Raw genomic sequence first — 27,880 nt, 5'->3', positions numbered from 1 at the left:
TCCCTTCACAAGTGAAACCAAAAAGCAAGTTCTGGGCAGCATTCAGGTAGGGTGAGGTGAGTGGTGGTGAGAGAAAGCTTGTGCTGCAGTCAAGCTTCATCTACATAAGGCCATCTCTGAACATGTGTGGGTTAGGACTAGCAGTTCGCATCCAACACCTTATTCAGCACAGAAGTGGTCGGAGAGGGTTCATCACTAGACGGGATCCTTCCAACTGACATCACAGTCGTCCATACATGAAGAGGTCACAACAAAGGTTCCTCACATTGTTCACATGGAGGAACCAGCAGCTAATTATCACAGCCTTCGACTGCTCTAGGGAATCCAGAGAAAGATCCAGAACCTTTTTCTTGTCCGGGTGCAGGTTTGCTTTCTCGACTCCCTGGCAGCCAACACAGTGTTTCGCTTTCACCTGAAACGAATGCCTGAATTTCCCTTCCACCGTAGCCTGATCCCTCCGTGCTCCAGTGCTGTTCCCACACTCGAGGCGTCTCTCGGCGCACTGGTGAGGCCCAGTTTAGTAGTCTCTCTTCTACAGGCTGCCTGGCCCTTCTCCATCATTCCTGTCCTCCACCCTCTTTTTTTTTTTTTTAAACGTCTTTTTACTTTTTACTTTCTCTCAGTGTCTAGACAGTGTTGCGGGGCGTGCCGTTGAGGGCGACCGCCTTGGTGCAAGGCGAGCCCACTGCCTGTGGACCCACCGGACGTGGAGTGGAAACGCCCACCTCGAATACTTCATGGATGGCCTTCCGGAAACAGTGGAAGTTGTAGTCTATTAATCCTGGAGAGGCAAACGAGATGCTTTAAGTACTTCAAACATGTTAAGGCTTCCTTTATAATCATTTCTACAAACAATGTCAATAAAAATATGGCTTAAATATGACAAAGTAACATTTGGTGACAGTAAATTTAATAGATATAATGTGAATGAGTGTTAAGATTATTATTTGGGAAACAACTGACAGTCTGACAAAGAAAGAAGTTGTCTATATATGATTATGCAGCACATATACAAAGATTCTATTCTGTTTCCCATAAATTAAAAATAAATAAATAAATAAATAAATAATAATCAAGAGAAAGAATATTGTAATAAAATTGCATACACAAATGTATGCAAAGTTTGTCATCTTTAAAGCCCGGTGCTAAATTGTGGCATTTCAGAGATATTGTGCTGTACTTTGTGCTGTCGTTGTGTTATAACCTCTTATAATGTGATATAATTCTTAAGTATGAAAAACACACCAACCTCTCAAACATTTGAACTCTTAATACTAGCTTGTCATTTATTTGTGTTAAGTTTCTCTGTGTCATTATGAAACTGACCGGCTCATGTTGCCGTATTGTTAAATGATTTTATGAAAATAACACAGCATTTAGCACAGCAGAGCTACAAGGAGGGAAGACGTGGGAGAGTTCTCTTTGCTTATCCAGCCACTGGAGGACGTGGATGAGAGAATACATTTTCGACCAATCACAGTTGTTGGGAGCATGTTGCCGCAACGTGTAGCTCCATTTCTGGGAAGGAGCGTGTTGAGTGCAGCATAGGAGAGAGATCATATGGCATAGCAGTGACATAGATCTGATGCAGAACATAAATCTGGCTTGTGGCTGTCATGAAGCAGACAGATAGAGGACAGACGTAACCAAGCAACAAAGTACAAAATAAGCAATGGAGATGTGTATCTCAAGTTTTTGGAGCTTGGTTCATACTAGAAGTTTCAAGAAAGAATATGTCAACGCCATTTCTTAAATGTACTTCACTGTAATCGGTTAGAAAAAACCTGGAAGAAAGAAATCACCATCGGCCAAATGGAGCATCTCAGGTCTCTGTGACATCTTACCTTTGCGTTCGAAGCTTTCTTCTCTCAGGATGCAAACAAGCGCCAGGAACTTGGTGACCTCTTTCAGGTACAGCACAGTGGTGTTGTTGAGCTTGATGATAGCCATGGACTCCTTGTCATAGGCGCTGCCGCTGCCATCCTCCCTCAGACTAGTGCGGCACAACAAACACCGTGATGTTCAAGGTGGGAAAATGGGAAGTAAATGGCAGCTTGTCTATGAGGTCATTAATTATGCGTAAATTAAGTTCATGCTTCAATGAGAGCACCCTCAGAAAAACACGTGGCTGAACTCTATATCTTAAAGCATTAAGAAATTACAGAAGAAAATATTTTCAGGGTTTATTATGCAAATTTATACAAAAAGTTGGTTCAAAATATACTCTATAGACGGCACTGACTACGTTTTTAATTGACTTATTATAGAGTTTATGTTTATCAGAGCAGAGAGCAGCCTCATTACTCAACTCTAACCTCTCTGGTACATTACCAATATACAAACAAACAACAAAAACAACACACTTACCCATAGATGCAGGAGACGTCGATAACTACATCAATCATGTCGCAGCACAGTTCGTAGGACTGCATGTCTACAGGAGAGCTGTCCGTGGCTATGTAGATCTTACTGACCACGTCGAACAGAAAGGCCTTCTCTATCCCTGAATTCTGTCAGCGACCACAAGACAAACGGACAACGGTGAGGAAGGAGGCAGCTATAACACGGCTCTATAATCAATCGCTGCTTTCACATGAAATAAACTCCAAAGATGTTTAGAAAGTAAATATACCGCTAATTTACGATGCAGCACCTTTTCCCACCAGTAGAGGATTTCTCATCTCTTCTCATCTTAATACAGGCTTCCACTTTCATTCCTTCAGCCACTCTAGAAAACATCTGTTGTTTTGACTGACTTTTGGTGCAAATACTTTAAAGAGGGACTCTATATTACAAAAGAATTGCTGCATTACCTGCTGCATTCTGATTAATGTTTTGGGGCATGTGAATACAAACTCAGTGCCCAGTAGAGGTCAGCTAACACAACAGCTACTAAATTAAGGTTTCAATAGGTTTAAAAGGTCTATGTTGAAATAGTTTGAGATGCTGTTCATGGTCTCTCAGTTATTTAGCAGTTCTTTTTGAAGTTATTTAAGTCAACCTGACTCATTAGAATAGTTTGGATGGAATACATCTAATAAAGTTACAAATGTATGACTTGCAGGGTTTGTGATTTAAATTTCCTGTACGCCGTGAAAAGATGGAGGGCAGGACGGAAACGTATATTAAAATGGCTGTAAGGACGTTGGAGGAACTGCCAAACAATGTGGCTTCAGGGAGGGCAGTGACTCACATCACGACGGCTGTCGCACATAAATCACGCTGTCGGTGACAAAGTTACACAACGAGTTGTACTTACAGAAATGAAGATATTTAGGAGGTTCTCCAAGGTGGGGAGCTGAGGAATGAGCTTCTGCACCACTTTGCTGAAGGCCTCGAAGATGGAGTGGTCATAAATACTCGTCAAGTAAAAGCTGAATGAGATGGACAAAAAGGAAGCGAGTTACTTACAGGGGACACGTCTCACTTCCTCAAAATTCATATGAAACCAGGTAAAAATACAGATAGTCACAAGCTCGCATGACTAACTGAAGCAAAAGAAGTTTGACTGAAAGAGTTAGGGCCTGATTCAGACGTAAAAAGCACGAGGACAGAACAAAATGTCAACTTGGCACAAAAACGCTCTTCATACGTCTGCCACAAAACCAGAGACACATGACTTATGGACTTTGTAGTTATTGGGGTATATAAATATAATGTAGCGTCTGAGAAAGCAGTGGTTTGAGCCAAATGGAACTGCCTGTGTACACTTGGCACAAGATCAACTTTACAATGCATTACAGTGAAGAAAGCAGCAGAGAGCCACAAGGAAAAAAAGCTCTCAGCTCCACCGTATATCCAGGACCGCTCAGGCTGTCCAACCAGAATAAACAACCATCTCCCCCCGCATAAAACACAGAGCAGCGCGTGCCAACGCAGCCTTCATATCAACAACAGGGCTGCACAGCTGACCGGGCTCGGCCGTGACGGCTTGTTTAATGTGCTGCACAACACATTTACACACAGTGTGTCACAGTCAGGCAATTAATACAATCATTTTTATTTATTTATTTATTTATTTATTTATCAGAGTTGCAACAAAATCTGACATTAATTTGTTATTTCTTGATGAACTTCAGCCTAGAGGCTTTAACAAAGGTGTCAAAAAATTATCCAACAATTAAAACTGCAAAGATTATTATTCTTTCAGCTCTGTTCTTGATTTATTTATTTATCTATGACTCAATTAGTCACATAACCGATTACAATCAGTGTTTCCAGATCCAAAACCTTTCCAGTTTATAGTGTAAATGGCTCAAACATGCTCATATTAAATTATTCCTTTAAGTTACAACAGTGTAGTGATTAACTTTTGTATAGCTGTGTCTATGTGTGTACAAATTGTCAATATTTTCTTCAAAAAACAACGTATCATGATATGAACTCTGTACTCTGAGAATTAGGAACGGGAGTCAAACAGCTGATGTGCACTTTAGCCCTCCTTCCATCTAAAACATGTCTTTGGAGCCTGGAATCCAGAGGCTCTGCTATCTGAAGCACAGGTCACCATTTCTTCATTAGAAGGTCAAAGAGGAATCTCACAGTAACACTGAAAGTATGCCGGTTATGTAGCACAGCACAAGCTTTTGTGTATGGAACAGAGGAAACTGCAAACATAACTAGCAACTACTGCCACGGCATTCAGTAGCTACTGGGGTTGAGCTGCAGAATGAGCGTCAATGACAATTAAAAAACTAGAGATTAAATCACAAGTTAAAAGCCTCAGGTTCACACTGATGTGACGAACAGCTGGACAGTTAGAGGCTTCTTGAATGCAGCACGATGTTCTCTTTAAAAAAAAAAAGCTTAAAAGGGTTGAAGGTGTGATTAGCTGACATGTTTACACCTCTGTGATGGGGAAACACTGTGCTCGTTCAACTGACAAAAACTGAATTATTGTTTTTAACTAAGCAACTGTGGTACAAATATCTAAACTACTTCCTTGTACAACATCTTATACATGAGGTCTACTGGAATTAAACAAGGCAGGTAGAGGGACCTTAACTGTTAATAAGGGAATACACATTGTGTAGCATTGCACAGCAGATGAGGTGACATGAGATGAGCTATCTATTAAAGTTAACACCTCATTTATCTAACAGAACATAATAGGTTAAAAAAAACACACAATTGTGATGAATTGTGCATGAAAAACTTTCTTTTTTCAACAGTCGTGATGGTTTCAGTGAGATCAGTGTTAAGTTAAGGAGTAAGGAGAGGGCCCCAGCATGAAACACGCTGCTTTTCTTCAGCTAAATGTGATACACAGTCATGACTCTCATCATTACTGAGGTTCAACTGCTGTCAAGGCTCCATATAATTCGAATGGCTCCATGGCAGGGATGCGCAGAAAGAGATCGTTTATCTGTCTTTGGTGCTGCGTTGCTCAAATGTTAAGAGAAATCAAAGCAGGTCTAAAAACTGTGCAGCATTTCATCAAGTTAAAAAAAGTATCTCTGGATGTAGAATAGAGTGAATGAAGAAAGCCATGACCCGGCATGACTCAGCTGCTGTACCAACCTGCTACAGCTCTTTTTTAAGTCTGTGTTCTTCATGAGATCTGGATTAATGTGTTATACAAAACAGTCACATTACTGTGAGTGTTTAATACACTGTGCTCTGAGTCAAAACCCAGTACTGGTGTTTGGTGAGGCCGTGATTTGTTGGTGCATGGTTTGTAAGCCTCAGGGCTCTTTGACTCCTATAACAGGTCTTTTATTGACTGACCCCTTTGCTGCAGTTGGATATTCATGTGTGTTATCAAACCATTATTCACTTTGTAGACTTTCGTAATCATTTTCGTATGTACCTGAGATGCAGCTTCTCTAAGCTAGCGTCTGCCAGGTCATCGTTGGCCCTCTGATGGATGTCTCTCTGGGTTTCGATCTTGTGATCGTCTGACAAGCCGTCCACTTTATGTATAAACACTTCAAAGTTGATCTCTGGGTTGACTCTGTAGGCTCGTGACACGGTGAGATGTAGCCTGCCAAGAGCCTCCACATAGTCATCCTGCAAAAAAGACAAAGAGATATTCACAGACTCAGACACTATTTACACAGTTTTAGATCAAGGTTTTCTTCTGTGCATTCATTCACACAGGTGACTTGTGTTAGCACTGGAGACATAACGTTGCATGATAAACAATAAGCTGCATATATCTGGAAAACTAGAATCAGATTAGGTTTAACTTAAAACAGACAGGCTGAATATCTCAACACGGCTTTAACTTTGACTCAAGCTTCTGTGTAAACACAAATTCCCACAAACAAAATGAACAGGAAAATCTAGATGCACTTCCCACTGCAGGTGTGACAGTGACACTCCAGCTGTTGTACAGAGTCACAAGTAAATTGTTGTCGTTTTTATACCAGGTATGAGGAAATGTACCTCTGCATTGTCTTCCAAAACAGCTAACAAGTCTCCTCTCATAGCACTCTGACTGTGATCATCTGGTGAAACAAATTCAATCTGATGCAGCTCAAGTGCAAACAAACCCTGCAATCAGATCTGTTACGGCTTGTATCGCACTTCTTCAAAGCACTCAGGGTCATGTGGAAAGTATTAGCATAAAAGCCATGACATGTAATTGACTTTTATCTGAGTCACTCTGGTTGTTCATCAGTGAGTTCACTCTCAGGGGTTGAAATGTACTTCTGCCTTGGCTTAAATTATCACTGAGGACTGCAAAATATTGATTTTCAATAGGTGACCAGTTTCACCTTAAAGGAGCAGTTGGGTTTCCTAGAAGTGGGAATCTTATGGAGCTCTTACCCGCAGTCAGTGTGTTATTTACAGCAGATGCTGAGGGTGCTTCCAATTTGGAGAAGCAGACAAGAGGTACAGAAGCTAAGCAATGAACTGCAACACAATCAGTGCGTTTACATGCGCAGCTTCATTGAGCTATGCTCAAAATTCAACTTTCTGAATGCGGTCCCTGTCCCAGTTCACATGCAACGGAGAAAATCGAATAATTGACGGCAACATGTCCTCCTCCTCCACACTAGGTGGCAATATGTGTCAAACTGTACCTAACAGTCATCTTTCCAAAAATACTCATGTCTGGGAGTTTCTGAGATGCTGCTGCTCAGGTGGTTCTTTCTCCTTCTTCTTCTGCGACCAGCTTTTTTTGGGATGATGTTCTGGGGTCATAGGCTAGTGCAGCAGTTGTGGAGCACGGGCGTTTAACTCTGATTAAGGCGTAATGCTGGTGAAAATCATTTTCCATTCGCATTATCTGGGTGTCTTAGTCGTTTAAGGACAACTCATAGTAACACAGTGTTTACGTGTGTTTAAGTTATCCAGTAATCATTTAGATAATAATAATTTAATATTTTTTTTCCACATGTATTTAAACGTACAGAGTGTGTTATAGCCACCAAAAAGAAAGCTGAACGCTGTATGGGCTTGGTGTTAAAATAAAATTAATCTATTTTCCAATACAACTTAATCTTAATTTGAAAGATCTGATATCAATTCATAACATCCTCTGCTCGACTTTTTCTCACGATCATGCAACAAGGTTAATATTGAATTAATATTGAATCAAATAAAATCAAGTAAAATTAGTAAATTGCACGCACATAACCGCTTTGGCAAATAATTGTAATAACTTTCCAAAAAATAGCCTATGTTGTGTGTGTCATTCTGCTAGGTAGCTAATACTGCTTTCACCTCAAAAATCCTTGGCATTAGCAATGGCATTTTCAGACCCAGGACTCGCCTTTGGCATACTTTGACATTGACAGAAGTCCTAGGTCGGACCCAACGCTGTGAGAGCTGCGTGCCTGTTTTATCCTCCCTCATACGTTATCACATATGTTGCAGGTACACAATGGGGGGCATGGTGTAGTTTTTTAATGCTTTCAGTTTGTTGATGACCTGAAGAATGGACCGGTCAAATGTCTGTTCTTTTTAAAAGACTGCTGATATTTGAATAAATCACTGTGTCCTGCACAAAGCCCAATATCTGCCACCAAATCTCCTCTTCTCCTCGGATGCAGAGTGCTGCCGTGATTGTTAAAAAAGTGTGGGAGATCACTATACAAGCTGTATATAAATACAGTCAAACATGCATTCCATAATCGGTGCAATTTCCCTATGAGCTAATTCACCTATGTGCTTTCATTAATGATCGTGCAACAACACATTTGATTTGTTTGACTGAAAAAAATAAACAAAGTCCTAACCCTTCAGAGATCAGTCTTCATGGGAGTAGACCAAAACTTGTTTTTGAGCCGAAGCTTCTACAATGACACAGTCTGTCAGGCCATGAGTGACAAAATCAGAACGTAACAGGCAAATACTTCAACATCAGAGGGAAAAACCTGGGTTAACGCAGCATTCCTGTTCACATCGAAGCCGCGTCGAGCCGATAAAATCCCGGGTCGATTGCCAGGTCGTTGACCTGGGTCGACCCTTTCACATCGAGCAAAAGGGGCTTCAAACACAGCTCCCAGAGGTGTGCTGGCCACCATTTGATCCACAAGTAGAATGCATTACTAAAAGTGAAAAAAGTGCAGGGGCAAACCAATTTCCGGTCTTTACCTGAGCGTCAATGACAAATATCAATGCCCCGGTTCCTCTGAAGATCATCTCGTAGTCAAAGGTGGGATCAAAGAAGTCAACTTGGCCGGGGAAATCCCAGATCTGGAAGTTGACGAAAGAGCTGCTGGAGATGTCGTCTTTGTAGATCTTGTTGGTGCTCTCCAAAAACAAGGTTTCATTGGGAGACATTTTGTGGAACACCACCTGAAAACAGAATTACATAGTTCAGAAGGACAGCATAGACAGAAACGGGAAATAATTGGAGAGAAAATTTGTTTTTGTTTTTTTTAAATCTGTTTTAATGTATGTTAAATTACTAAAATTTGTCGAATATGTCTACATACAGTTCTACCTCTTAATCCCATTTGCCTGTAAAATAATGGGAACATTGGCAATTATATAGACTTAAAACTTATATAACATATATAGAATATGAGCTATAGAGGAAGTGTTTTGAAGGTTTTCTTCATATGTTACGCAGTTTGCTATGTATTGCAAACAGCTATCTTACAACATGTTGTGTTTTGCAAAACTGACTTTATGGAAATCATTGTATTTTTCACATATCATCCCAACAGGACTGTATTTTATGGCATGACTGCAGCGTGAGGATATCATCCGGACATCACATGTCGAACGAGAGGGAAAAGGGCAAAACTCTGCAGATTCCCTCATCTGATGCAACACACATCACTCCACTCAGCACTTTTCAGCTGCTTTCAAACCGCAGACAGTAAACTGGCAGCTGTAAATTGAACTGCAGCTCTGTGTTAATCAATCCTGTACTGATAAATACTGTGACACGTAAAACACAATATGCTGATAATGTAGCCGACCCTCGTGTGGGCTACTGAGGTCACAGGCTGATGAACCGGCAAAAAGCCGAATCACATGTATTTCTAGGCAAACTACAGGCTTACAGGCCAACACTAATCTTGGACTTTAGGACACGGGGATTATAGCTAACACTATACAAGTATGTAGAAATACACCTAACACAGAAAAAAGGCAAGTCCTTACTTCCGTTTGTTGGAAAAGTCTCATGGCATGTGATGCTATATCCGGTCTGATTCTACTTCCCCACAATTTTTTTTTTACATAAATAATAAAATATCACGCAAGGCAAGACAGCATCTCATCTATTATTCAGACACAGGGCCGGTCTGAAAGTGACCGACTTGAAGAATCGTATTCTGAGGCAGCTAAACGTCTATAGGAGGAATTCAAAGCAGCGTCAAACACATCAAGGGACTCATAAAAGTCGCAGAGGCCCTGCATGCACTGGTTTTTTCAATTTGATAACTTTAAGAGCGTCGTGTTGTTATGTTCTCGACCATCTACACACATTTAAAGGAGTAAAGGGTGAAGATTTAAGAGGAAATTGAGTGGCCACAAAAAGTGCATGAGGGTTTTTTTTTTTTAATCAGTAAGTGACAAGATAGGGACGAAGTCAATTAAAAAAGTTTTAGTTAAATAAAGATCACCACAATGTCAGCAAACTTCTTGGTTATTTCAATTTCAACATTTGCCCCCTGGTCATTTACAACCTCTCTGCAGTCTCTGTGCCGACCTCCTATGTAAAGTGATCACTAGATGACTTGTGTTGTGGAACTGGGTGGCTTTAACTCTCTGGGTGAAGCCCTGGACTCACTGGGGTGGCTGGGGACATGCTCTCTGCACAGTGGGTGGGTTAGATTCCTCTCCCTGAAGCTGGCCGGCCAGAGCTGCAAGCGCTGCACTGATTTAAAACCAATTGTTGTGGTTTGCAGAATGAAAGGTGTGGCTTGGTTTGCTGACATGTGATAGAGCACACATCAGACCTGCCCTGTGCCTCGATGCTGGGTGGGACTAAGATATATTTGGCGTGTTGGACGAGTTGTTAACCAAACAGTCACATGCTGTGTGTCCACAGATCGTCTCTGTTCACATGGTTAATAATTCACTGCTGCGGCTACACTAACGTTAGCTAAGTGATCATTAGTTATTTTTATTATCTAACTCAGCCCTTCCACTCTCGTGTAGCTGGACATCATATGTGCTAGTGAGTGGCCATCATCACTTGCGACATTTTGGCTATCGTCCCATTTAGTGGCGTGAAGCAGAGGGAAGGCGGCGCTAGCCTCCAAATGCTAACACTTTTAAGATCTCCTTACCTTCTGTATCGACGATTTCCCACTCCTCCTCAAACCCATGAGCAGGATTCTGGGTTTGCTGTCGGACGGCGCCGGGCTGTCCTCGATGTCGGCCTCCTCTTCGCCATACCCGAAATCTTTGGGGAACGAGTCCGCAACCCCGTAGCTGTCAGCCAGCTGTTCCACCTCGTACTGAATCGACATTTTGACCTAACGACGGTCGCTTCCCCTATTCCCCCCCTTTAGTTGTCGGCCACCACACCCGTGTTTGGACCGGACGTTGTGTAGGCACAGCAAACTGCCGTCACGAAATTAAAATAAACTGTCAATAACGCTCAGGCTACTTGGAAACGCAGAGCGTGATCCCACACATTTCCTAAGGATTTCCTCTGCCTTGAAAAAAAAACTCGCCATTTGGTCCCACCCCTTTATTCTGATTCGCTGGCCGGATTACAATCCGCAACATGATTGGTCGAGCGACCTGTCACTCCTGTAAGGTTCCGTCGCTGTCACCTGACTCGGTGCTCGGACTTGTTTTGTGACCTATCACTCGAATGAAAAGCCAATAAACACTTTAATCAGAAATCGTTAAAACAGTTCTGGGTCCCGACAATAATACAATGGTCGTGCATTTAATTTGCTGTGAAAAAATGACATTTAATAAATTCTGTTAAAATTCTGTTAACTGAGCAGAGAGTAGGCAGTTACCGCACCGCCAACAGCAGATGGCGCGAGACAATTTACCAAGAGGAAAAGGTGCGACCTTCATGTTATTCTAAAATATAGGAATTCATAACTTCAATCGCAAGAAAGAAAGCAACGGCGTAGTTTACAAAATATGTTAGATGGGCATTGTGTACAGAGAAAAGGAGGCAAAGATGCAAAGACTTACAGTATATAATATGGTGATCTATATATATGGATGTCTATATCCGCAGCTAAGCGGTCTTAACTAAACCAGCAGCCAGTGCTTGTTATTACATATGTTCTTATTTTTTTTTACCAGAGGCACCTGAAGGCAGCATCGAGTACAACAGACCGGCTGTTTGAGAGATAAACGAAAGTTAACTTTTTGCCAGCCGGCGATTATCTGCATAACAAAACTAGCTTCTGTGATATCAGACAGGACACCAAAAGAAGGAAGTCAACTTTACAAGCAGTATTAATCATGGCACATTATAGAGTAAGTGTGGTTGCAGCTTCTGCTTTATGGTATTTTTATGTTCTTTGAGAAAGCGTCCAGTAACTGTGAGCTAGCTAACGTTAGCTAGCCAGGAAGCTCCTTGGAGTTTGTGTATTTATTTATTTATTTATTTAATTGAGTTGATTAGGAGGTGCTCTGACCACCTGGAACGGCTCCTGTTTTGCTTTCGTAATGATAGGGGCCTGGAAATGTTTATGCATAAGCCAGATTTGGGAACGCATAAGATAATGTCAATAAAACACTTTCAGTTACTGCTGCTTTTCTGCTTGCCAGTCTTTTTTATTTACTTATCTAAATGTTTACGGTAGAGCTGACAGGTTGTTGGTGTTTTCGTAATAAAATGGCTGTCTTTTCCTCTTCCTCCAACAGGCTTCAGATTCCAAGAAGGAACAATTTCGGAGATACTTGGAGAAAGCTGGTGTTGTTGACAGCCTAACAAGTGGTAGAGCAATCATTTATGACTATTAAGAATATTTACTTTGCAGAAACAGTCAAATAAATCCAGACAGAAGAGACGTCAAGCCGATTGCAAAAATAGGTCATTTTCTGTCAGGAATCTGAATTGAGTAACCAACACCATCGTTATCAAACATACCTCCAAATTGTCTTACTAATCAGTGCAAGACAGAGTCTTACTACTTACACCTTAATAATACAAAGTAATAATAATATTTTTAACAATATTTCATGCTTTTGTCATGCAAAGTTCTGTGTTTTAAAAATATGTCAAATTTCTGTACTGATCTACTTTTCAACTTCATTAAGTTTATTCTAATAAAAAAAGTGCATAAATATTAAATCAGTAAATAATTACCAATATTAAAGACTAGGTGAACAAGACTTAGAGTCCTGCATGTCCACAGGTTTTTGTTCTTATCCCATGCATGTTCCTAATTAAAATGTTGTTAATCAGCACGTACACCCTAAGTATGGAGCATGGAAATCAGGTATTCCTCCAGCTTTAGCAACATCTCTACTAACTTTAAGGTACAAAAGGTTACAATTTAGTGGAAAACAGAGATTTTCCTTAGTAAAAACTATAGATTTAATGAGTGTGATTGATGAGAATAGTAGTTTTGACAGGCATTGACAATGACAGGAAAAATACTAAGTACTAAATCAAAGAATAATTACTGAAAACAAAGAGTTTGTGGAGCAGTGAGTGTCAGTACCAGATTTGTTCATAAATTTTAATGAACTCCTTTCTTCTCCTGGATTTTAGTTCTGGTGTCTTTGTATGAACAACAGGAAAGGCCCAACAATGCTCTGGAGTATCCTTCTAAACACGCAACACGACTGTGTGGTTCATTTTAAGCAGGTTGAAAGTCTGACCGAGGTTCATGTCCCCCACTCACTCGCCTGAACAAAATAATGTTAGACATGTTAGAGAAAACGTTCATGTGCTGTAGATTCTTTGACCAGCTCCTTCCAGATTTGTCAAGCAGCACCTCGGAGCTGTTGGCCAGATGTCAGCAGAAACAGAGGCTCTGCAGCAGGAGGTGATTGACCTGAGGCAGAGGTGTGCACGTCTGGCTGAAGAGAACAAAGACCTCAAGACCAGGGTAAGCTTTCAGTAGCTCTTATCACAAATGTTTTCTGGAATTTCATAAAACAAACCGTTAAGGAGCTTAAATACAACTTAATAAAAGACAGTTAGACAACTCTAATGTACTTTCCAGTCATGAACACCCACCACAAGGGGGCACTGATCCTCCAGTATTATTTATACTTTGCATAAATGAGTTTAGCTCGTTTGAGTGTTAAATTTTTGAATGAGAGTTTCATTACAGACGATGGAAAGACGTATTGTGGATGAGTGAGTTTCAACCTGCTAAATAAAAAAGGAAAACAAAAGATTTTTGATTTCAGAACAAGCAGAAAAACACACCAACAAGGAGCAATCAATCATGACTGTATATATAAATCACACTATAAATTATCATAAATACCCTGTCCATTCTAATTACTACTACTCCACACAGTTTAACATGTTTGTGGGTGGTTTGCAACAATCGTGCTTTAAGAGAAAGCAGTTGTGGGACAGTTTTTATTCATGGAGTGCATTTCCATTTTTCTTTCTGTTGTTTCCGACTAACTGTAGCTGTAATGAGAATATGTTTAGTGGGGTTGGCGGTAGACAATAACAACGCAGTTTAAAACTGCACAGTGAGAAGAAGGAGCAAACAAACCTCACTGATATATCACCTCCTCCTCATTGTGAACAGTTGTTATGAGGACAGAGGTAGACAGCTACGCTTTGTTGAAATACATCTGAAAAGATAGTGTTGTATTTTTATCGTGTTGTGCAAATAGAAAAGGAACTCCCAAAAGATAATAATAGCACTAACAGGAAAGGGCTTTTTCTCTCTCGTTCTTTCTCTCTAGCTGCAGCACTATGAACCTGCATCAGAAGATGGAGGCACAGCTAACTAAACCCCAGCGGCACTTTGATTTGACAAATGAATGATTTGTTTATATTACTATCACTTTAAATTTAACAGAAACGGTCTTAAGTGAAAGGTTTGTCATGTAGCTGTGCTGTTTTTTTGTTTTGTAAATTTTGTTTATACTCTCTTAAAATCTAACTTATTCTCTGCGTGTGTGTATGTATGGTAAATATATTTTTCTTGTTCACTCAGTCTTTAGTATCGCTTTAAACCTAGAAAGTGCCCACGTACATGACTGGACAAGCTTATTTTTTTGAGGGCCATGTGTGAGAAAATAAGATCTCACTAAACTGCTAGTTTTATTTTGTTGTCTAGCTGAAAGAACACAGTCTTCTCATTGTGAGTGTGACTAAGATGCACTTCATTCCCAAGGTGTAAGTCCACCATTGTAAAAAAGTTCAAAAATAAATCACTAGTAAAGTAACATCTTGTAGTCAGTGTTGTTAATCGTTGTGTCGCTGCTTAAGGAACAGCAACAATGGATCGGGCCTTTTGTTGAAAGGATATGATGAATGAATCACGTTGATACTTGACAAAATGAACAAAATCCCCTTCAGCAAGAAACCTGGTGGTAGGACTAACAAAATCAAAAAACACAAAATAAATCCTCTTTGTTTTATACTACATTTAATCATTTACATTAATAACATTGGGAATAAACATTAAAAACTTAAAAAACAAGACAGAACAGTGTAGATGCTAGCGAGGACGGTGTTAGCTGCTTATTGATATGCACAGAAATCTAATGACAGCGTTCAGTGGATACAGTGAGACACTAGTTTGTGTTTTAGACAAAAGAATCTTTAAAGGTATCTGTTGTTTCGTACTACTCTGGTACAAATATACTAATCAACATTTTTATATGCTTGGAATTTGTCAGCGAAACATCATCCTGCTGAGCAGAAGTTTAGTTAATGATGGAAAAAAGTACCTGTATTTGTGTCAGCCGTACGTGTAAAAGCAAATATAAATGTGAGTTACTTGGGTGTGAGATGCCGCATTCATTAGATTGAACTGCTACATCTTGTAAACCAAACTAAAATATCGACAAATGTTCATGTAGAAACGCCAGTAAAATCAAACTTCACGCGTAGGTCACACTGTGTGGCAGTAATTCAGATGAGGAAACAGTTGAAGTTCAGATTTGCAGGTCTGCCCGTCTGCTACTTGCATTACTTGTAATTGAGGCTTTGCAGTTGGAGGAAGGTGGCCGCTGGTTGTTCCTGGATCCTGAGCTGCAGTCGTCCGACTCCGGGCTGGAGGGCCGGCTTTGGGCTTTTGACTGCGTTCGGGTGCTTGGAAGTCCACTGCGGGCCTTTGGACCTCCGTAAGAATCCGTGTCAGAACTCTTGCCTTCCAACACTATGGAGCATTTGGATGAGCCGTGGGCCTTCCACGGCCGCCTTGATGCGCTTACTGGCAACGTGGGGTAGGAAGAAGGGTGAGGTGCCGTCTGCAGGCATTTGGGAGAGTCTGTGCTCCCTCTGTCGCTGCTGTCATCCTTCTTACCGTGTTGGGGCGGGTGTAAAAACTCCTCCGGCTCTTGCTTTGGATCAGAGAGAGACTCGCAGCACGGTGAGCAGGGCTCGTTCGTATTTGAGGTGTATTGGCAATCCGGAGGGCTTTGAGCTGAACATCTGGAATCATCCAGATCCTGTGGAGTGCACAGCTGGCCCTGCAGAGGTAGAAACGTTGAAGGCTTGATGAGGCTTGGGTACACATTTGTGCCCTGCACTCGCTCCATCAAAAGGTTGTAGTCATTTGGGACAGAGGCGACCGTTGCCTTCCGGCCTGCGCTGGTGCCGATTTGCACAACGGATTCTTTTTTACTCCTGTTGGCGTAGTAGTCATCAAGCTCATCCCTGTCGTCTCTCAAGTAAGGGTAGAAGGCCAGTATGCCTGCCTTTATCTCTTTGTAGCCCAGATGAATGATCTCCAAGATGTTAAGGAAGAGGGAGATCGCAGCAATGCATTGCATGAACGCCATGAACACACTTTTCTCTGTCGGCCTGGAAACGTAGCAGTCTACAGCGTTGGGACAAGGATCCCGCTCACATTTGAAGAGCGGGTACAGGTGAAAACCGTAAAGGATGTACTGGCCGGACATGAAGACCACTTCCACAATAGAGCGCGTGATGATGTGAGCCACGTAGGTACGCAGCAGAGAGCCCCTCAGAGGAGGTTTGTTGAGCTTTCCCTGATCGAGCTGTTTCATTTCACGCTCAATCCTCTTCCTGACTTCTGCCAGCTCCACATCGACCAACTCAAGCTCCCTTCGCAGCAGAGCTTTCTTCTTCTGCCGCTCCTTCTCCAGAGCCCGGAGCCTGTAGAGAGCGTGGCCCATGTAAACCAGCGAGGGCGACGACACGAAAATGACCTGCAGCACCCAGTAGCGGATGAGGGAGATTGGGAAAGCGAGGTCATAGCACACGTTCCTGCATCCAGGCTGTTCGGTGTTGCATATAAATTCCGCCTGCTCGTCGTTCCACACGTCCTCGGCCGCCACCCCGAGGACCAGCATTCGGAAGATGAACAGGATGGTAAGCCAGATTTTGCCTACCATGGTGGAATGGATATGCACCTCCTCCAAAATCCCCCCGAGAAAGTTCCAGTCACCCATCTTCACTCTGCCATTATGACTATAAAATAATGAATAAAATCATTAACAGAGACACGTGAGAAAATATCCCGAAATGAAACGTAAATGTTCGAAGGAAATTAAAAAGGCACATGGCACATAGCATAACTAAGCAAAATCAAGAAAATACAGTACCTCTAAACTGGAAAAAAATTAAATATATCACTAACAAAAAGAAAAGTTGACGTAAGAATTGACCACGTCACATATTTGCAGTAAGATATATTAGAAGTAGACGAAGAGGACTTCAGAGTATCAGAAGATATGTTCCCTGTGCGCTCAGCGGTCCCGCTTTGCTTCAACAAAACCTCCCTCTCAAAACCTTCCTCTCAGCATCGCCATTTTATATCACAGGGCAGAGTCCCGTTGAAGTGAGGTCTATTTACCTTGCGGCGGCATGGACTGACTGCCGGTGGTGACATAAATCTCCTCGGGTCATGCAGCCCTGACGTAGTCACCAAAAAGTTTTAAAAATCGTTAGTGTCCTCCACAAATCCCTGCACATCACCTAAACTTCAGTGACCCGCCACAGCTGCAGCGTTGCCAGAAACAAAGTGGGAACAACAGAGCTGCTGAGGGGAGGCTGCCAGCGCCAACCAGAGGAAAGTCGATAGCGATGGCTTGACTGATGCATTTAGCTCATGGCCTCACAGCGATGGGGTTGTAACAGGTTGTAACGCGGATATTGACATCAAATTTTGCAGGTCAGAGCACATTTTTGTGTATTGTTTTCAAAGGTGTAACAACGTAAATCAGTTTTTTTTACCTTCACCCAAAACAGTATTTCAGGTGCTAAATAAGCATTTGTGTGATGGTTCATGTGGGTCAGAGCAGTAGCTATGTGCTTTTTAAATCCAGATTTTATGCCCCAAATCTGTTAGCATGCGATTGTGGGAGTGTGTTTGCTCCATACATCCAAATGAACAGGACGTTGGTTGTAATCTCCCTGTTATCAATACCAGTCAGTTATCCACACATGCCTTGTCCAGTCAATAGTTTTCAGCTATAGCGAAGTGATCAATGAGTCACTGAGTCCGATTTCATACTCTACTGCACCTCTCTGAATGTAATTAACTTATCATTCACATGGCACATTATTTTATGTCATTTACACAACACAACACACACATCTATCCCAATATATTGGTCAAATCTAAATAGCTTAAATGCCTGTGTAGGTGATGCACATGCTTCTTTTATTTTTTGATAATCTCTGATCTTCTCATAATTTCTGTAATCTGATATTACAGCTGCTCATGTGACACATCCGACCCCAGAAACAGCCTAAATATTTCACTTGGAACTTTTTCCCCTTTGACCTGAAATACCTTGTTTCTGCACAGCAGAGCAGGATTGATTCAATCAGTCTGGTACAAACACATTAGGGTACAGAGGGTCATGCTAGGGAAAATCCTGTCAATTTCCCTTTTCCTATATCTTCTGATCATGTCAGTCAGCACTTACATAAGCAGCACTCAACAGTATATTCACATCAGTGAGTAGGTTAAGACTTCAGTTTTTAGGAACCAGTACCTATGGAGTAAAAGATGTTCACCAGCATCTGGTGAATCTTTACATTCTCCTGATCAGGACCTTTTGTGGCTACGCAATGTGTTATTCAGGATTTGGATTCTTAAAATATTATTTGGCATGAAACTACATATTCACCATTGTGAAAATAATGCATAGGGAGCTGCCAGTTCTGTGGGCACCTTGTGTGGCTGCCTGCTGCTTTATTTGCTCACTAGGACGGGTTAAACGAGAGCTAATTCCTTGTAGATGTCTCGTCTAACTATGGTTGTGGGAGCCTGTCCCAGCCGTCATCGAGCGGGGTAAACCCTGGACAGGTCACCAGTCTATTGCGAGGCTAACACAGAGAAAGGGACAGACAACCATTCATACTCACACATACGTTCAATTCAGAATCACCAAGTAACAAGCATGTCTTTGGAGGTGGGAGGAAACCAGAGTACCTGAAATGAACCCACATGGCAAATCAAGCTGAGTTTGGAAAGGGCTTGCTGCCACACAGCTGCAATGAGTCCCGGGTTGCACCAAAATGCAAACCCTTACAAGTATTTGTGCAATCATCTGACAAAATCAGTCATTTCTTGTAGTTTCTTCAGATTTAAACATGACAGATTAAACTTTATTAAAAAATGTGTGACTTTATTAAAAATAATTTGTAGTGGAAATGCTGAAAGTGTAGCAGGTCTGTGTTTGGTCTTTGGTCCCCAGAAATCTGTAACATGAGCGTTTCAGACAACTAGTGTCACATTTGATATTAAAAAGTTTCCCTTTATACACTTAAATAACAAAGAAATACCCCCATTAGACTACAACTTAAATTTGAATACGTCTCTACAGATAAGAAAGGTTATCGGAAAGTATCAACCAGGTGATATATCGTTACTTAATGTGATATTAACATGAAATGTCTAGTTTTCATGGGGCGGAGGAATTCATAACATGAAAGGCACATTTTATGAATACTAGAAGTCAATGAGAGTCATTGATGATTCAACTGAAATCTTGCAACAACACAAAGTTACTCTGTTTTCTCTCCAAGAAAATTACATGAAATACCACCAGTGTTCAATAATTTCCTGACAGTCGTGTACAGTACAGTAAGACAAAATGTGAAAAGCAAACAAAGCACACAAAGCAATAAAAACTGGATCAGTGATATAGGTGACTTGTGTTTAAAATGAATCTCCTTTCATATTCATCTAAAATGTCTGTGATGCTGCACGTAAAAATGCAAGAGGCACCTTACACTCACAAATTCAGCCCTAGAAAAAGAAAAATACAACATTGATTGAAAAGAAAACCCTGTGTACAGCATTTAAAAAGTCCCTGACAAGCAACTCGGTTTGTTAAAAATCTGCTTCCTGAGTGACCCACAGATATTACTGTGAAAAAAATGAGTGTAGCTTCACGGTGCTGGAGAAAGGAAGATGTTGAAAAGCACAGCAAATATGATAAAGGCTATAAAGACTATGATACAAAGCCAGAAACGCGGGTCTTTAAGCAGCTTTTGGTTATAGGCGCTGAAGAAGACGTAGCCGATGGTCATCCCGGCCACGATTCCTCCAAAATGAGCCACGAAGGACACCTAAGGGAAAAAGTCAGCTTTTAGAGCTCAGTAGAACATAGACCTTCCAGTGCTGTCACCCAACCTCGCTGAAATGTGACTCAAGAAACTGGCTGGACCGGTTTATCACCCAAAACTCAGTATCAGTAACGACGGAGGGTTGACGTTTTTAGGGACAAGGTTCTATGTAATTCCTTAGAATGTACCATTATAGTGAGGAATGCATATGCTTGGGCAATCAAGTCCTAACAAGAGCAACTGATCTGTAGCCACATGCAAAAAAAAAAAAAAAAACATTCAACAAGCACTCTAAGCATGGGGGAGGTGAGCTGAATTGGGTGCATAGAGGCTCTTTTTGTGCCTTGATACTTTCACCTGTTCGTTTGTCTCCATTGTTGTGTGAGAAGAAGTGAAATCATACCTGTAAACCTTCCTCGTGACTGACAAATCTTCTGTAGAAGGCAAATCCAACATCTGTGCCCACTGGAAAAAAATAGAACAGTGATGAAAAGTCACAAAAATAACAAATGAGGGGGAAAAAAAAAACACGAAGTCCAACCTACCAATGATCACGATGACGAGGATACGAAATACTCCAAGGAGAGGAATCATCTCTCGGAAATTCTACGATGGGGAACAGTCACCAGATGTAAATACCAATACTGATATAACTTAACTCAGTGTGTTAAGAAGTTCCTCACACTAAATAAATGACTTCTAGAATAATAACAAAAACTCAGAAATATATGTATATATACATATATTTGGGGTCTTAAGACCACTGGTCTTCAATGGCTGACGTACCCCCAACTGGCTCCCTGGGTGTGGCTGAACCGCTCTAAATAAGCCCACTACTGTACAAATCAAAATAAATGTACATAATAAAGGACAGATACCGTATATACCTTCCTTCATTTTGTGTTTTTTTTTCTCTGTTTCTCCTGTGTTAGATTTTATTTACTGTATACTAATGTATAAAACACTAAGAAATACGAAACTAGTACGGTTACAGCAGCATAGTGACTGTTACAATCTCAACAATGCTTAAGATCTGTTTCCAAGTCACAGTCTGAACCCAAAACCCTGCTCAGAAAAAAATGAAGCACACAAACGACAACCTTACCACCACTGCATTCATGAAATACCCTCCAATTAGAGCATAAACGCCTCCTGAAGCTCCCACCAAGGCACTGAGGGGATCAAAGATGGAGCTGGCCAAAGAGCCTGAGGGACAAATTACCAGCTTTAACACAAACAGGAAAAACCACTTATAAACACGTAACAGCTAGCTGAGCTTAGCCTTGAAAGGAGGGGGATGCTGACCTACGATGACACCGGCGAGGTAAACCATTCCCACTTCAAATCCCTTGTGGACCATTTCCAACGGGATGCCCAGCATTAGCTGCATCACCAGGTTTCCCACTATGTGCTCCACACTAGAGAGGAGAAAGAAGCATCTGTTGATTTAGCATGATAAATGATAAATGATAAATGCCATACAAATCATAAATAAGTCGGTCCTTCTCTTATTCTAAATCATTGGTGCTCAACCCTGCTTAATAAATTGTCTAAATAAAACAGTAATGGGTTAAAAAGTGCGTTTGCTCGGTGCTGTTCTCAGACTCCTACACCTTCAACGTTATGAATAGAATATGTGGATTGAGTCAAAGTAACTTACAGAGCCCAAAGTCACAGTAAAGAGGAACAAGGTCCTCATTCACAGGCTCTGTTGACAGTGACAAAACAACCGGCCTTATCCTATAAGAAAATATCCTGTTTTCAGATTGGTGAGAATTTGAGTCGTGAGAATGTGACCGGTCTTCCTGTTTTCTAACACATCTGTCCTGTGTCGTCATGATGTTTGGTGTTGCTGTGGCCTAAGCGCTCATGATTTAAATTTTTTTTTTCCTCTTTTGGTTAGCTGCTACACTGGACACGTCATTTTTACAGACGCGCCGGCAATTCACAGAAAAACTCCCTGACTTCTACGCACCTCTCGAGAACTTAGCTAACCTTTGTGGGACTGATTTGCTAAAGCTACTGTTGAGTCAGCTAAAAATAAACATCATGAAGTAATACACATCTTGAAGTAATGCAGCAAAGGGCACACCAGTCACAATGTCAAAACCACAACGCTCAGGGAACGTGTCTGACAGCACCAAGCGAAACACAAACAGAACGAGCCTCATCAAACTGATCTTTTACTGCAGCTCCGCCATAAAGAGTGACGCTGACTGAAGATATGTCATGTAATTAAGGTGTTCAAAAGCCCACGCTTACCCTGCATGGACAAACATGTAGGAGATGAAGCGCCATGCTTGCTGCCTGCACTCCGGCTTGTACGTTAGTGGGCTATTCCAGATGCCTTCATCCAGGGTCATCCACTGTTGGTTCTGGGAAGGCTTCCACACGGCGTAGTAGATGAAAACCGCCAACTGATGAAGGACAACAGTGGACACTGGATTAGGTTTCATGTATGAGGTCAGTTACTGTAATCCCCGAAATACTGTGGAAAATACATCAGAGGGGAAGTTAAATCCAAAACAGCTGCGAAAACAACAATGGGTGGAGTGGGTCAGACGCACATGTTGAGGTTTGCTTTATTAAGACATGTCTCCCACCACGGTGACTCCCACGAAAGCTTCCCTCAGCAGTTGGCCGCTTGTTTCCACAAGGCTATAAAAGTGTTCATGGACATTCAAATGGACTGCCAATAAGCGCCCGAGCTACAGAGAGAGTGCGCTGTTAGTTCCCGCGTGGGAGCGGGCTGCTGATAAGAAGGAGTGAAGCAACAGCATTCACACCAGCTCTGATACCAACACGGTTTAACAGGACAAACAGCAGACTTATGCAAAAGTCTAAAGCCTCGGAGGGATATTTATCACCAACATTTTTAATGATAAATCTTTTCTCTGCCCTAATGCTGCAATGCCTACAGTCCAGTTTTCCTCGGTGCAATATAATTTGTTTAATATAAAGAGCAATACCCATATTGGAGCTGCCAGTGTTCATGATATTCATGATCCACGTCGTATAATCAACTATTCCACTGTGAACATCTGAAAATATATATTGTATCTTTAAAGTATTGTCTATTTCACGGAGACAACAGAAGAGGCATTTAATGTGTGATTTAGAACCGTAGTTGTAAGAGCATATGTGGTCATTTGAAGGGCTTTTACGTTATTGAGCTGTTTATAGAGCCACATACACAGGAGGAGTTATGTTACAAATATAATAAGAAGCACTTACAGTGGAGATAAGGAGACATTATGTTTATGTACTGCCTAGAAATGCAAAATGGAGGACTTCAAGTGTAACAGCGGTGGCCAATCTGTAGCTGAAAGTGCATTTATTGATCTGTACACAGAATAAACTGAACATCTCTTGTACTTTAGCTGTTCACAACTCATGTGACCACTTACCAGGACCTTTTAACCATTAATAAAGGCCATGGCACTTTAATAAGGGCACCGTAGCTATGGGAGAAAATGAGATTTTATATCCCTTTTTAACAAATCACTCACTGGTCCACATTCCACTGGACATATTTATTTACATGAAGGGTAAAAGGCACGGCGGCTCTCTGTTTACACACTCAGCCTATCCTGAAGCTGCTCCTCGTGAAAACGTTGCCCTCAGCCTGCCAATGGCGACTGCACTCCATGAATCAGGACATTGAGAGGAGGCGGTGCAGGAGCCAGACAAAACAGAGAGTGGAGGGATGAATAGTCGTAGCTGTGCCGGAGCAGCTCAGTTTAGAGCTAGACATTGTGGAAATTTTAAATACCGCTGTCAGATATAATGTCAATATTAAACAATATCACGTCCAGCCTTCCGTCGCTCGCCCCTCGATATGCGCTCTACCACAAACACTAACAATAAATCTATACAGTAATTAAACTGGGGTGGCATATATGCCAAATATAGGCTGCATGTTTCATAACGAGCCCGCAGAATCCATATTGACTGCCCCAGAACTCCCGCAGTATGTGTGTCATAGCCATGAAGGGCAGGCCCACTCTACCTCTCCAATACTGATGAGGATGATGAAGATGGGCGGCGGGCAGCAGTTGGCACGTTCCAGGTACGTCTCTCGAGCCTCTTTTGGGAGCAGCAATTTGGAGAAGGCGTGCTGGAACTTCCCACAGCATCCCAGGTTACTGTCCTCGTCCGCTTTGCTCCTGAACTCCCTCCCATCCCTGTCCACGGGGAGCGGCTCGTGCTCCTCGCCCTGCTCCCGCTCCAGGTCGATGTCCTCCATCGGTGCTGCAGCCCTGCAGAGCCCGGTGGAAATCAGAACGTGACGGTTTAGGATGAGAGTGTAATGTGCTCTGGATCTAATCTGACATGATAAATATCCTAAATGACAATACTTGACAAACTTGAACTATTCCAATATGAGGTGAATGGACACCCGGACAGAGACAAATGAAAGGCCCCTACTTCCTGCTCCTGGTTTTTTAATCTATTTTAATGCAGCTGTGGTCATGTTGCATCTCTATGGATTCATTTTGTGAATTTAGAGGAAATTTTGTCTTTTTGTTGTCCTTTCGCATCACTTTGTCCTAATTTCTCACTTGTTTCTGGTCATTTTGCACCTTTTGTTCTCATTTTGCATCCGTTTGTGGTTAATTTGTATCTTGCTTACGGTTATTTTACTTGTCTTTGTTGTACTTTGATTAACTTTCCAACAATACAACACCCATCAAGTGCCCTCATCTTAAAGAGGCACTGATCCAGGGGCCCAGGGAAATCCCTTCAATCATCCATCTATGACACATATGATCAAACTACCTGTCAGTAACTGGTATCTGACGCCTCTTTGGTCCCTAAACCTAACTACAATAGCTCATACTTTTTTAAAAAAAAAATTTTATTATTCTATAACTAATACACTGAGCAGCCACTACCAATTCTCATTCAGTTCTGCAGTCGTGAAGAAGTTCAAACTTTCTCCACAGCATCTCACCTCCATGTCACCTTTATTCACTATTTTTTATTTTTCTCACATTTGTTTTTACTGTATTGTACACAACTGTAATAACTTAATCAAAAGTCTCTCGTCTGATCAGGTCTGCTGTCATTTTATCCATTTAAAAAAAAAACTATTATTTCTCTTTTAGTTTAGAGGAACCAAGCATAAGTTAATAAATATTATAAATACTTCTGTCATATAATGAGGCCTGTAAACAACATCAAATACAGACACACATATAGCTGGGTTTTTAAAAACACAAGATAAGATGAAATAATCCTTCTCATTTATGGCACAGTGGGAGAATTTGCAGTAGCAGACGGTGTACACAGGAGAGAATAGGAGTGAGCGTAGACATAATAAAATAACATTTGTTTGTGGGGCGGGGGTGGGATTAAATAACACGAAACAGAAAATGAGACATTGTCTGTAATTGTTACGGGGCACTAAGTGGAACAAAATTAACCAGGGCTCTTTTATTGTATTGAAGTGTGTAATTTCTTTTTAATGCTCACCACAAATGATTTCTCAGATGCCTACTTTATGTTGCTGCATTTGAATGAGAGGAAGGCGCGTCTTTGTTGAACTCATTGTGCAACTAAACTACTTTAAATGTGAAACTCCGTCTTGAGCGGCTCCAGTTTGGCCGGTAGTATTTCAGTATAGTCACGTTTCCTGTTTGTTGGGCGTTGCTGTTGATTTTTCTGATTTTGCGGTTGGTGACAAACAGCAGTCTCAAATAATTAAGGCCCCTTTTTGTCCTGAAGCTATACAAAATCAACATTTGGAGTTGTTCAGCCTACTCACCTCAACCTCCAACAAGAAGCGTGCCGGTGGCTCCAAGCGCTCCCAAACGCATAAATATTGATCCCACTTAATTTACTCGCAACACAAACAGCACAGGCTCTTCTTCGGCTTCAAAAATTCAACACAATCCCTCCATGTTCTCAGACAAGCCCCCGGAGCCTTGTTCTTCTTCTCCACGCTGAACCGTCCCAGTGAGATCGAGGGGAAGAAAAAAAAAACAGAAAGCACTCGGAGTGATAATTATAGGCCTTTCATTGCTTTTTCCTGCAGGAGACTTCCTTCCTCAGACCAAACAAACCAGCGATGCCTCCCCCCGGTTACAGTAGAAGCGCCCTCGGTCCGTCTCTGGAGGCTGCCGTTTGCCAGTAAGAGAAACAAACAACAACAACAAAAAAAAACTGGCTACCTGTTTCCCCGAGCCACACCTGAGCTCCGTGACGTCACAGCGCGGAAGATCCTCGAGCGCTCCCACCAAAACCCCCCTCTGTACAAGTACACACACACACACACACACACACACACACGCACACGCACAGTCCAGAAAAGGCGTGATTTGATCAAACGTTGGCGAATATAATACAGGACACCAATACAATGAGTCCAATTCAGTTAAGTGCAACTCTAATAATAACAATAATAATAATAAAGCTGCAGTTTCGTAACGTCTGCCGCAAGGTGGCACTACACTCCACGGTTAAGAACAGGGCAAACAGTACATTGCGGATTACCGTGGGGAAAAATACTAAATCATATCTACATTGATTTAAACCGGAAAATGTTTAATCTGAATTATCCTATTCAAAAGGTAACTCAGGTCACAAATATTTTGATTAAAAAAACCTTGGTAGCTTTAAGTTTGGTACAGCAACTTGGTAATAATGTTGATGTTAATGTTGTTGTGTTTTTCCTTTTATTTTATTTTTTTTAAAGCCAACTGCTTTGCCCTGCTGCTGGACCATCTGACGTTCCTCTTGGGGGATAAATAAAGTGTTATTTAATTTTAAAAAATGTGGTTCAAATGGCACAAATGAATAAAGGAAGCAGCGCACAATAAATAAACCAAGTAAATGAATAATCCCAAACATAAAACAATAAAAGTAAGTAGGGTTGTTAAGGAACTGAAATATATTTTTTAGGAGTTTTGAAAGTATACAGAACAGTCATTTTCCGTATCCTTTTCTACTATAAGACGTCAGACAGAGTGATGGCCGTTCTGATAACTGGTTTCATCATTTTGTGACAAGTTTTTGATTCCCTGCTGAAGACGTACCCTAGTATTGCTTTTTATTTGGAGTCCGATCACTTTTCACTTATTAGTTCCTTACTGTCCCACATACCAGGCTTCACCACTTCCCTCCTGGCAAGACGTTGAGTCCTACTTATATGGACATCTACTAAAGCCCTGTCCATTTTTCTTTGCGGCTCAGGGACGTCATGTCTTAAAATTTTCAGTAAATGGCAGCACTGCAGGATTCGTTTATTTATTTTTACTCCTTACCAACCTTATCCACGAGTAGTCATCCTCCTGTATACCTCTCTTCACATCCCAATCATTCTCTTCTCTCCCCCCTTCTGATTTGATGGTTGTGTATTGCTTATTGGACTCACACATCTTGATATTTTAACTAAAGTAAATTCCATGTGCGAGAAGGAAATCCATAATAATCTTTTAAATATTCAAAAGCTACTTTATGGAACATCTTGTTGGACTACTGCTAGACACCTCTGGTTCTATAGATTTACTCATCTCACAAAATCCAGGCTCAGTTTTGTGTGTAAAACATAAAAAACTCCTTGTCTTGAAATATCTTCTTTATCTAAAGTTAAATTCCAAAGTCCAAACGCATTCATTTCACATGAGGAAAAGGCTGCGTTCAACAAACATTTTTCCCATGAGGGATGAATAAAAGTAAATAAATAAAACGCTGAAAAAAAGAACCCTGGGCATTTTCTGTACAATTAAAACTGTTCATAGGAAACAATCAGCAGTTCAGCTGCAGCACAAATGGTCCGAACGGTCTTAACCCACACTACAA

The 27,880-nt window shown here is 41.3% G+C and overlaps 4 protein-coding genes across 5 annotated transcripts; 1 reads left to right on the top strand and 3 right to left on the bottom strand.

Annotated features, from left to right (window-relative positions):
- Positions 1 to 547: 547 nt before the first annotated feature.
- Positions 548 to 11,095, bottom strand: rragca (Ras-related GTP binding Ca). Its single transcript, XM_047598879.1, has 7 exons — positions 10,698 to 11,095; positions 8,545 to 8,748; positions 5,810 to 6,009; positions 3,260 to 3,374; positions 2,368 to 2,510; positions 1,845 to 1,993; positions 548 to 781 (listed from the first exon to the last, which is right to left on the bottom strand). The coding sequence occupies exons 1-7, from the start codon at positions 10,878 to 10,880 to the stop codon at positions 627 to 629; spliced, it is 1,149 nt and encodes a 382-aa protein (XP_047454835.1). The 5' UTR covers positions 10,881 to 11,095; the 3' UTR covers positions 548 to 626.
- A 594-nt stretch (positions 11,096 to 11,689) lies between these two features.
- On the top strand, positions 11,690 to 14,751 carry LOC125016400 (c-Myc-binding protein-like). The gene is made up of 5 exons (XM_047598880.1): positions 11,690 to 11,859; positions 12,250 to 12,322; positions 13,103 to 13,151; positions 13,313 to 13,442; positions 14,266 to 14,751. The coding sequence occupies exons 1-5, from the start codon at positions 11,845 to 11,847 to the stop codon at positions 14,311 to 14,313; spliced, it is 315 nt and encodes a 104-aa protein (XP_047454836.1). The 5' UTR covers positions 11,690 to 11,844; the 3' UTR covers positions 14,314 to 14,751.
- A 531-nt stretch (positions 14,752 to 15,282) lies between these two features.
- Positions 15,283 to 17,540, bottom strand: gja9a (gap junction protein alpha 9a). Of its 2 annotated transcripts, none has more exons than XM_047597851.1 (2): positions 17,352 to 17,540; positions 15,283 to 16,966 (listed from the first exon to the last, which is right to left on the bottom strand). In XM_047597851.1, exons 1-2 carry the CDS (start codon positions 17,402 to 17,404, stop codon positions 15,466 to 15,468), a joined length of 1,554 nt encoding a protein of 517 aa, XP_047453807.1. In that variant the 5' UTR covers positions 17,405 to 17,540; the 3' UTR covers positions 15,283 to 15,465. The 2 variants fall into 2 exon arrangements, with proteins under 2 accessions (XP_047453807.1, XP_047453808.1); XM_047597852.1 differs by having other exon boundaries at positions 17,101 to 17,521.
- Positions 17,541 to 19,117: 1,577 nt separating this feature from the next.
- On the bottom strand, positions 19,118 to 26,248 carry rhbdl2 (rhomboid, veinlet-like 2 (Drosophila)). The gene is made up of 8 exons (XM_047599939.1): positions 25,845 to 26,248; positions 24,087 to 24,336; positions 22,340 to 22,494; positions 21,383 to 21,495; positions 21,183 to 21,283; positions 20,623 to 20,683; positions 20,481 to 20,542; positions 19,118 to 20,080 (listed from the first exon to the last, which is right to left on the bottom strand). Exons 2-8 carry the CDS (start codon positions 24,321 to 24,323, stop codon positions 19,901 to 19,903), a joined length of 909 nt encoding a protein of 302 aa, XP_047455895.1. The 5' UTR covers positions 24,324 to 24,336; positions 25,845 to 26,248; the 3' UTR covers positions 19,118 to 19,900.
- Between the last annotated feature and the right edge of the window lie 1,632 nt (positions 26,249 to 27,880).

Source organism: Mugil cephalus, chromosome 11 (assembly GCF_022458985.1).
Source record: "Mugil cephalus isolate CIBA_MC_2020 chromosome 11, CIBA_Mcephalus_1.1, whole genome shotgun sequence".
In the NCBI taxonomy this organism is placed as follows: Eukaryota; Metazoa; Chordata; class Actinopteri; order Mugiliformes; family Mugilidae; genus Mugil; species Mugil cephalus.
The sequence above is the reverse complement of the archived record's forward strand: the minus strand, read 5'-3'. Positions and strand labels throughout refer to the sequence as shown.

Bases quoted from the DNA above. Each gene is read 5' to 3' on its own strand.
- rragca (XM_047598879.1), bottom strand. From the start codon at position 10,880: ATGTCGATTCAGTACGAGGTGGAACAGCTGGCTGACAGCTACGGGGTT. The intron at 8,749-10,697 runs GTAAGGAGATCT...TTCTGTTTTCAG, and splicing joins GGAAATCGTCGATACAGAAG to GTGGTGTTCCACAAAATGTC. The intron at 2,511-3,259 runs GTAAGTACAACT...GGTCGCTGACAG, and splicing joins TCCTAAATATCTTCATTTCT to AATTCAGGGATAGAGAAGGC.
- rhbdl2 (XM_047599939.1), bottom strand. From the start codon at position 24,323: ATGGAGGACATCGACCTGGAGCGGGAGCAGGGCGAGGAGCACGAGCCG. The intron at 22,495-24,086 runs GTAGAGTGGGCC...GTCCTTCATCAG, and splicing joins TCCTCATCAGTATTGGAGAG to TTGGCGGTTTTCATCTACTA. The intron at 20,543-20,622 runs GTAGGTTGGACT...ATTTTTTTCCAG, and splicing joins CCTCGTCATCGTGATCATTG to TGGGCACAGATGTTGGATTT.
- LOC125016400 (XM_047598880.1), top strand. The intron at 12,323-13,102 runs GTAGAGCAATCA...CCTGGATTTTAG, and splicing joins TGTTGACAGCCTAACAAGTG to TTCTGGTGTCTTTGTATGAA. The intron at 13,443-14,265 runs GTAAGCTTTCAG...CTTTCTCTCTAG, and splicing joins ACAAAGACCTCAAGACCAGG to CTGCAGCACTATGAACCTGC.
- gja9a (XM_047597851.1), bottom strand. From the start codon at position 17,404: ATGACCCGAGGAGATTTATGTCACCACCGGCAGTCAGTCCATGCCGCC. The intron at 16,967-17,351 runs GTAAATAGACCT...ATTATTTTATAG, and splicing joins TCAGTCCATGCCGCCGCAAG to TCATAATGGCAGAGTGAAGA.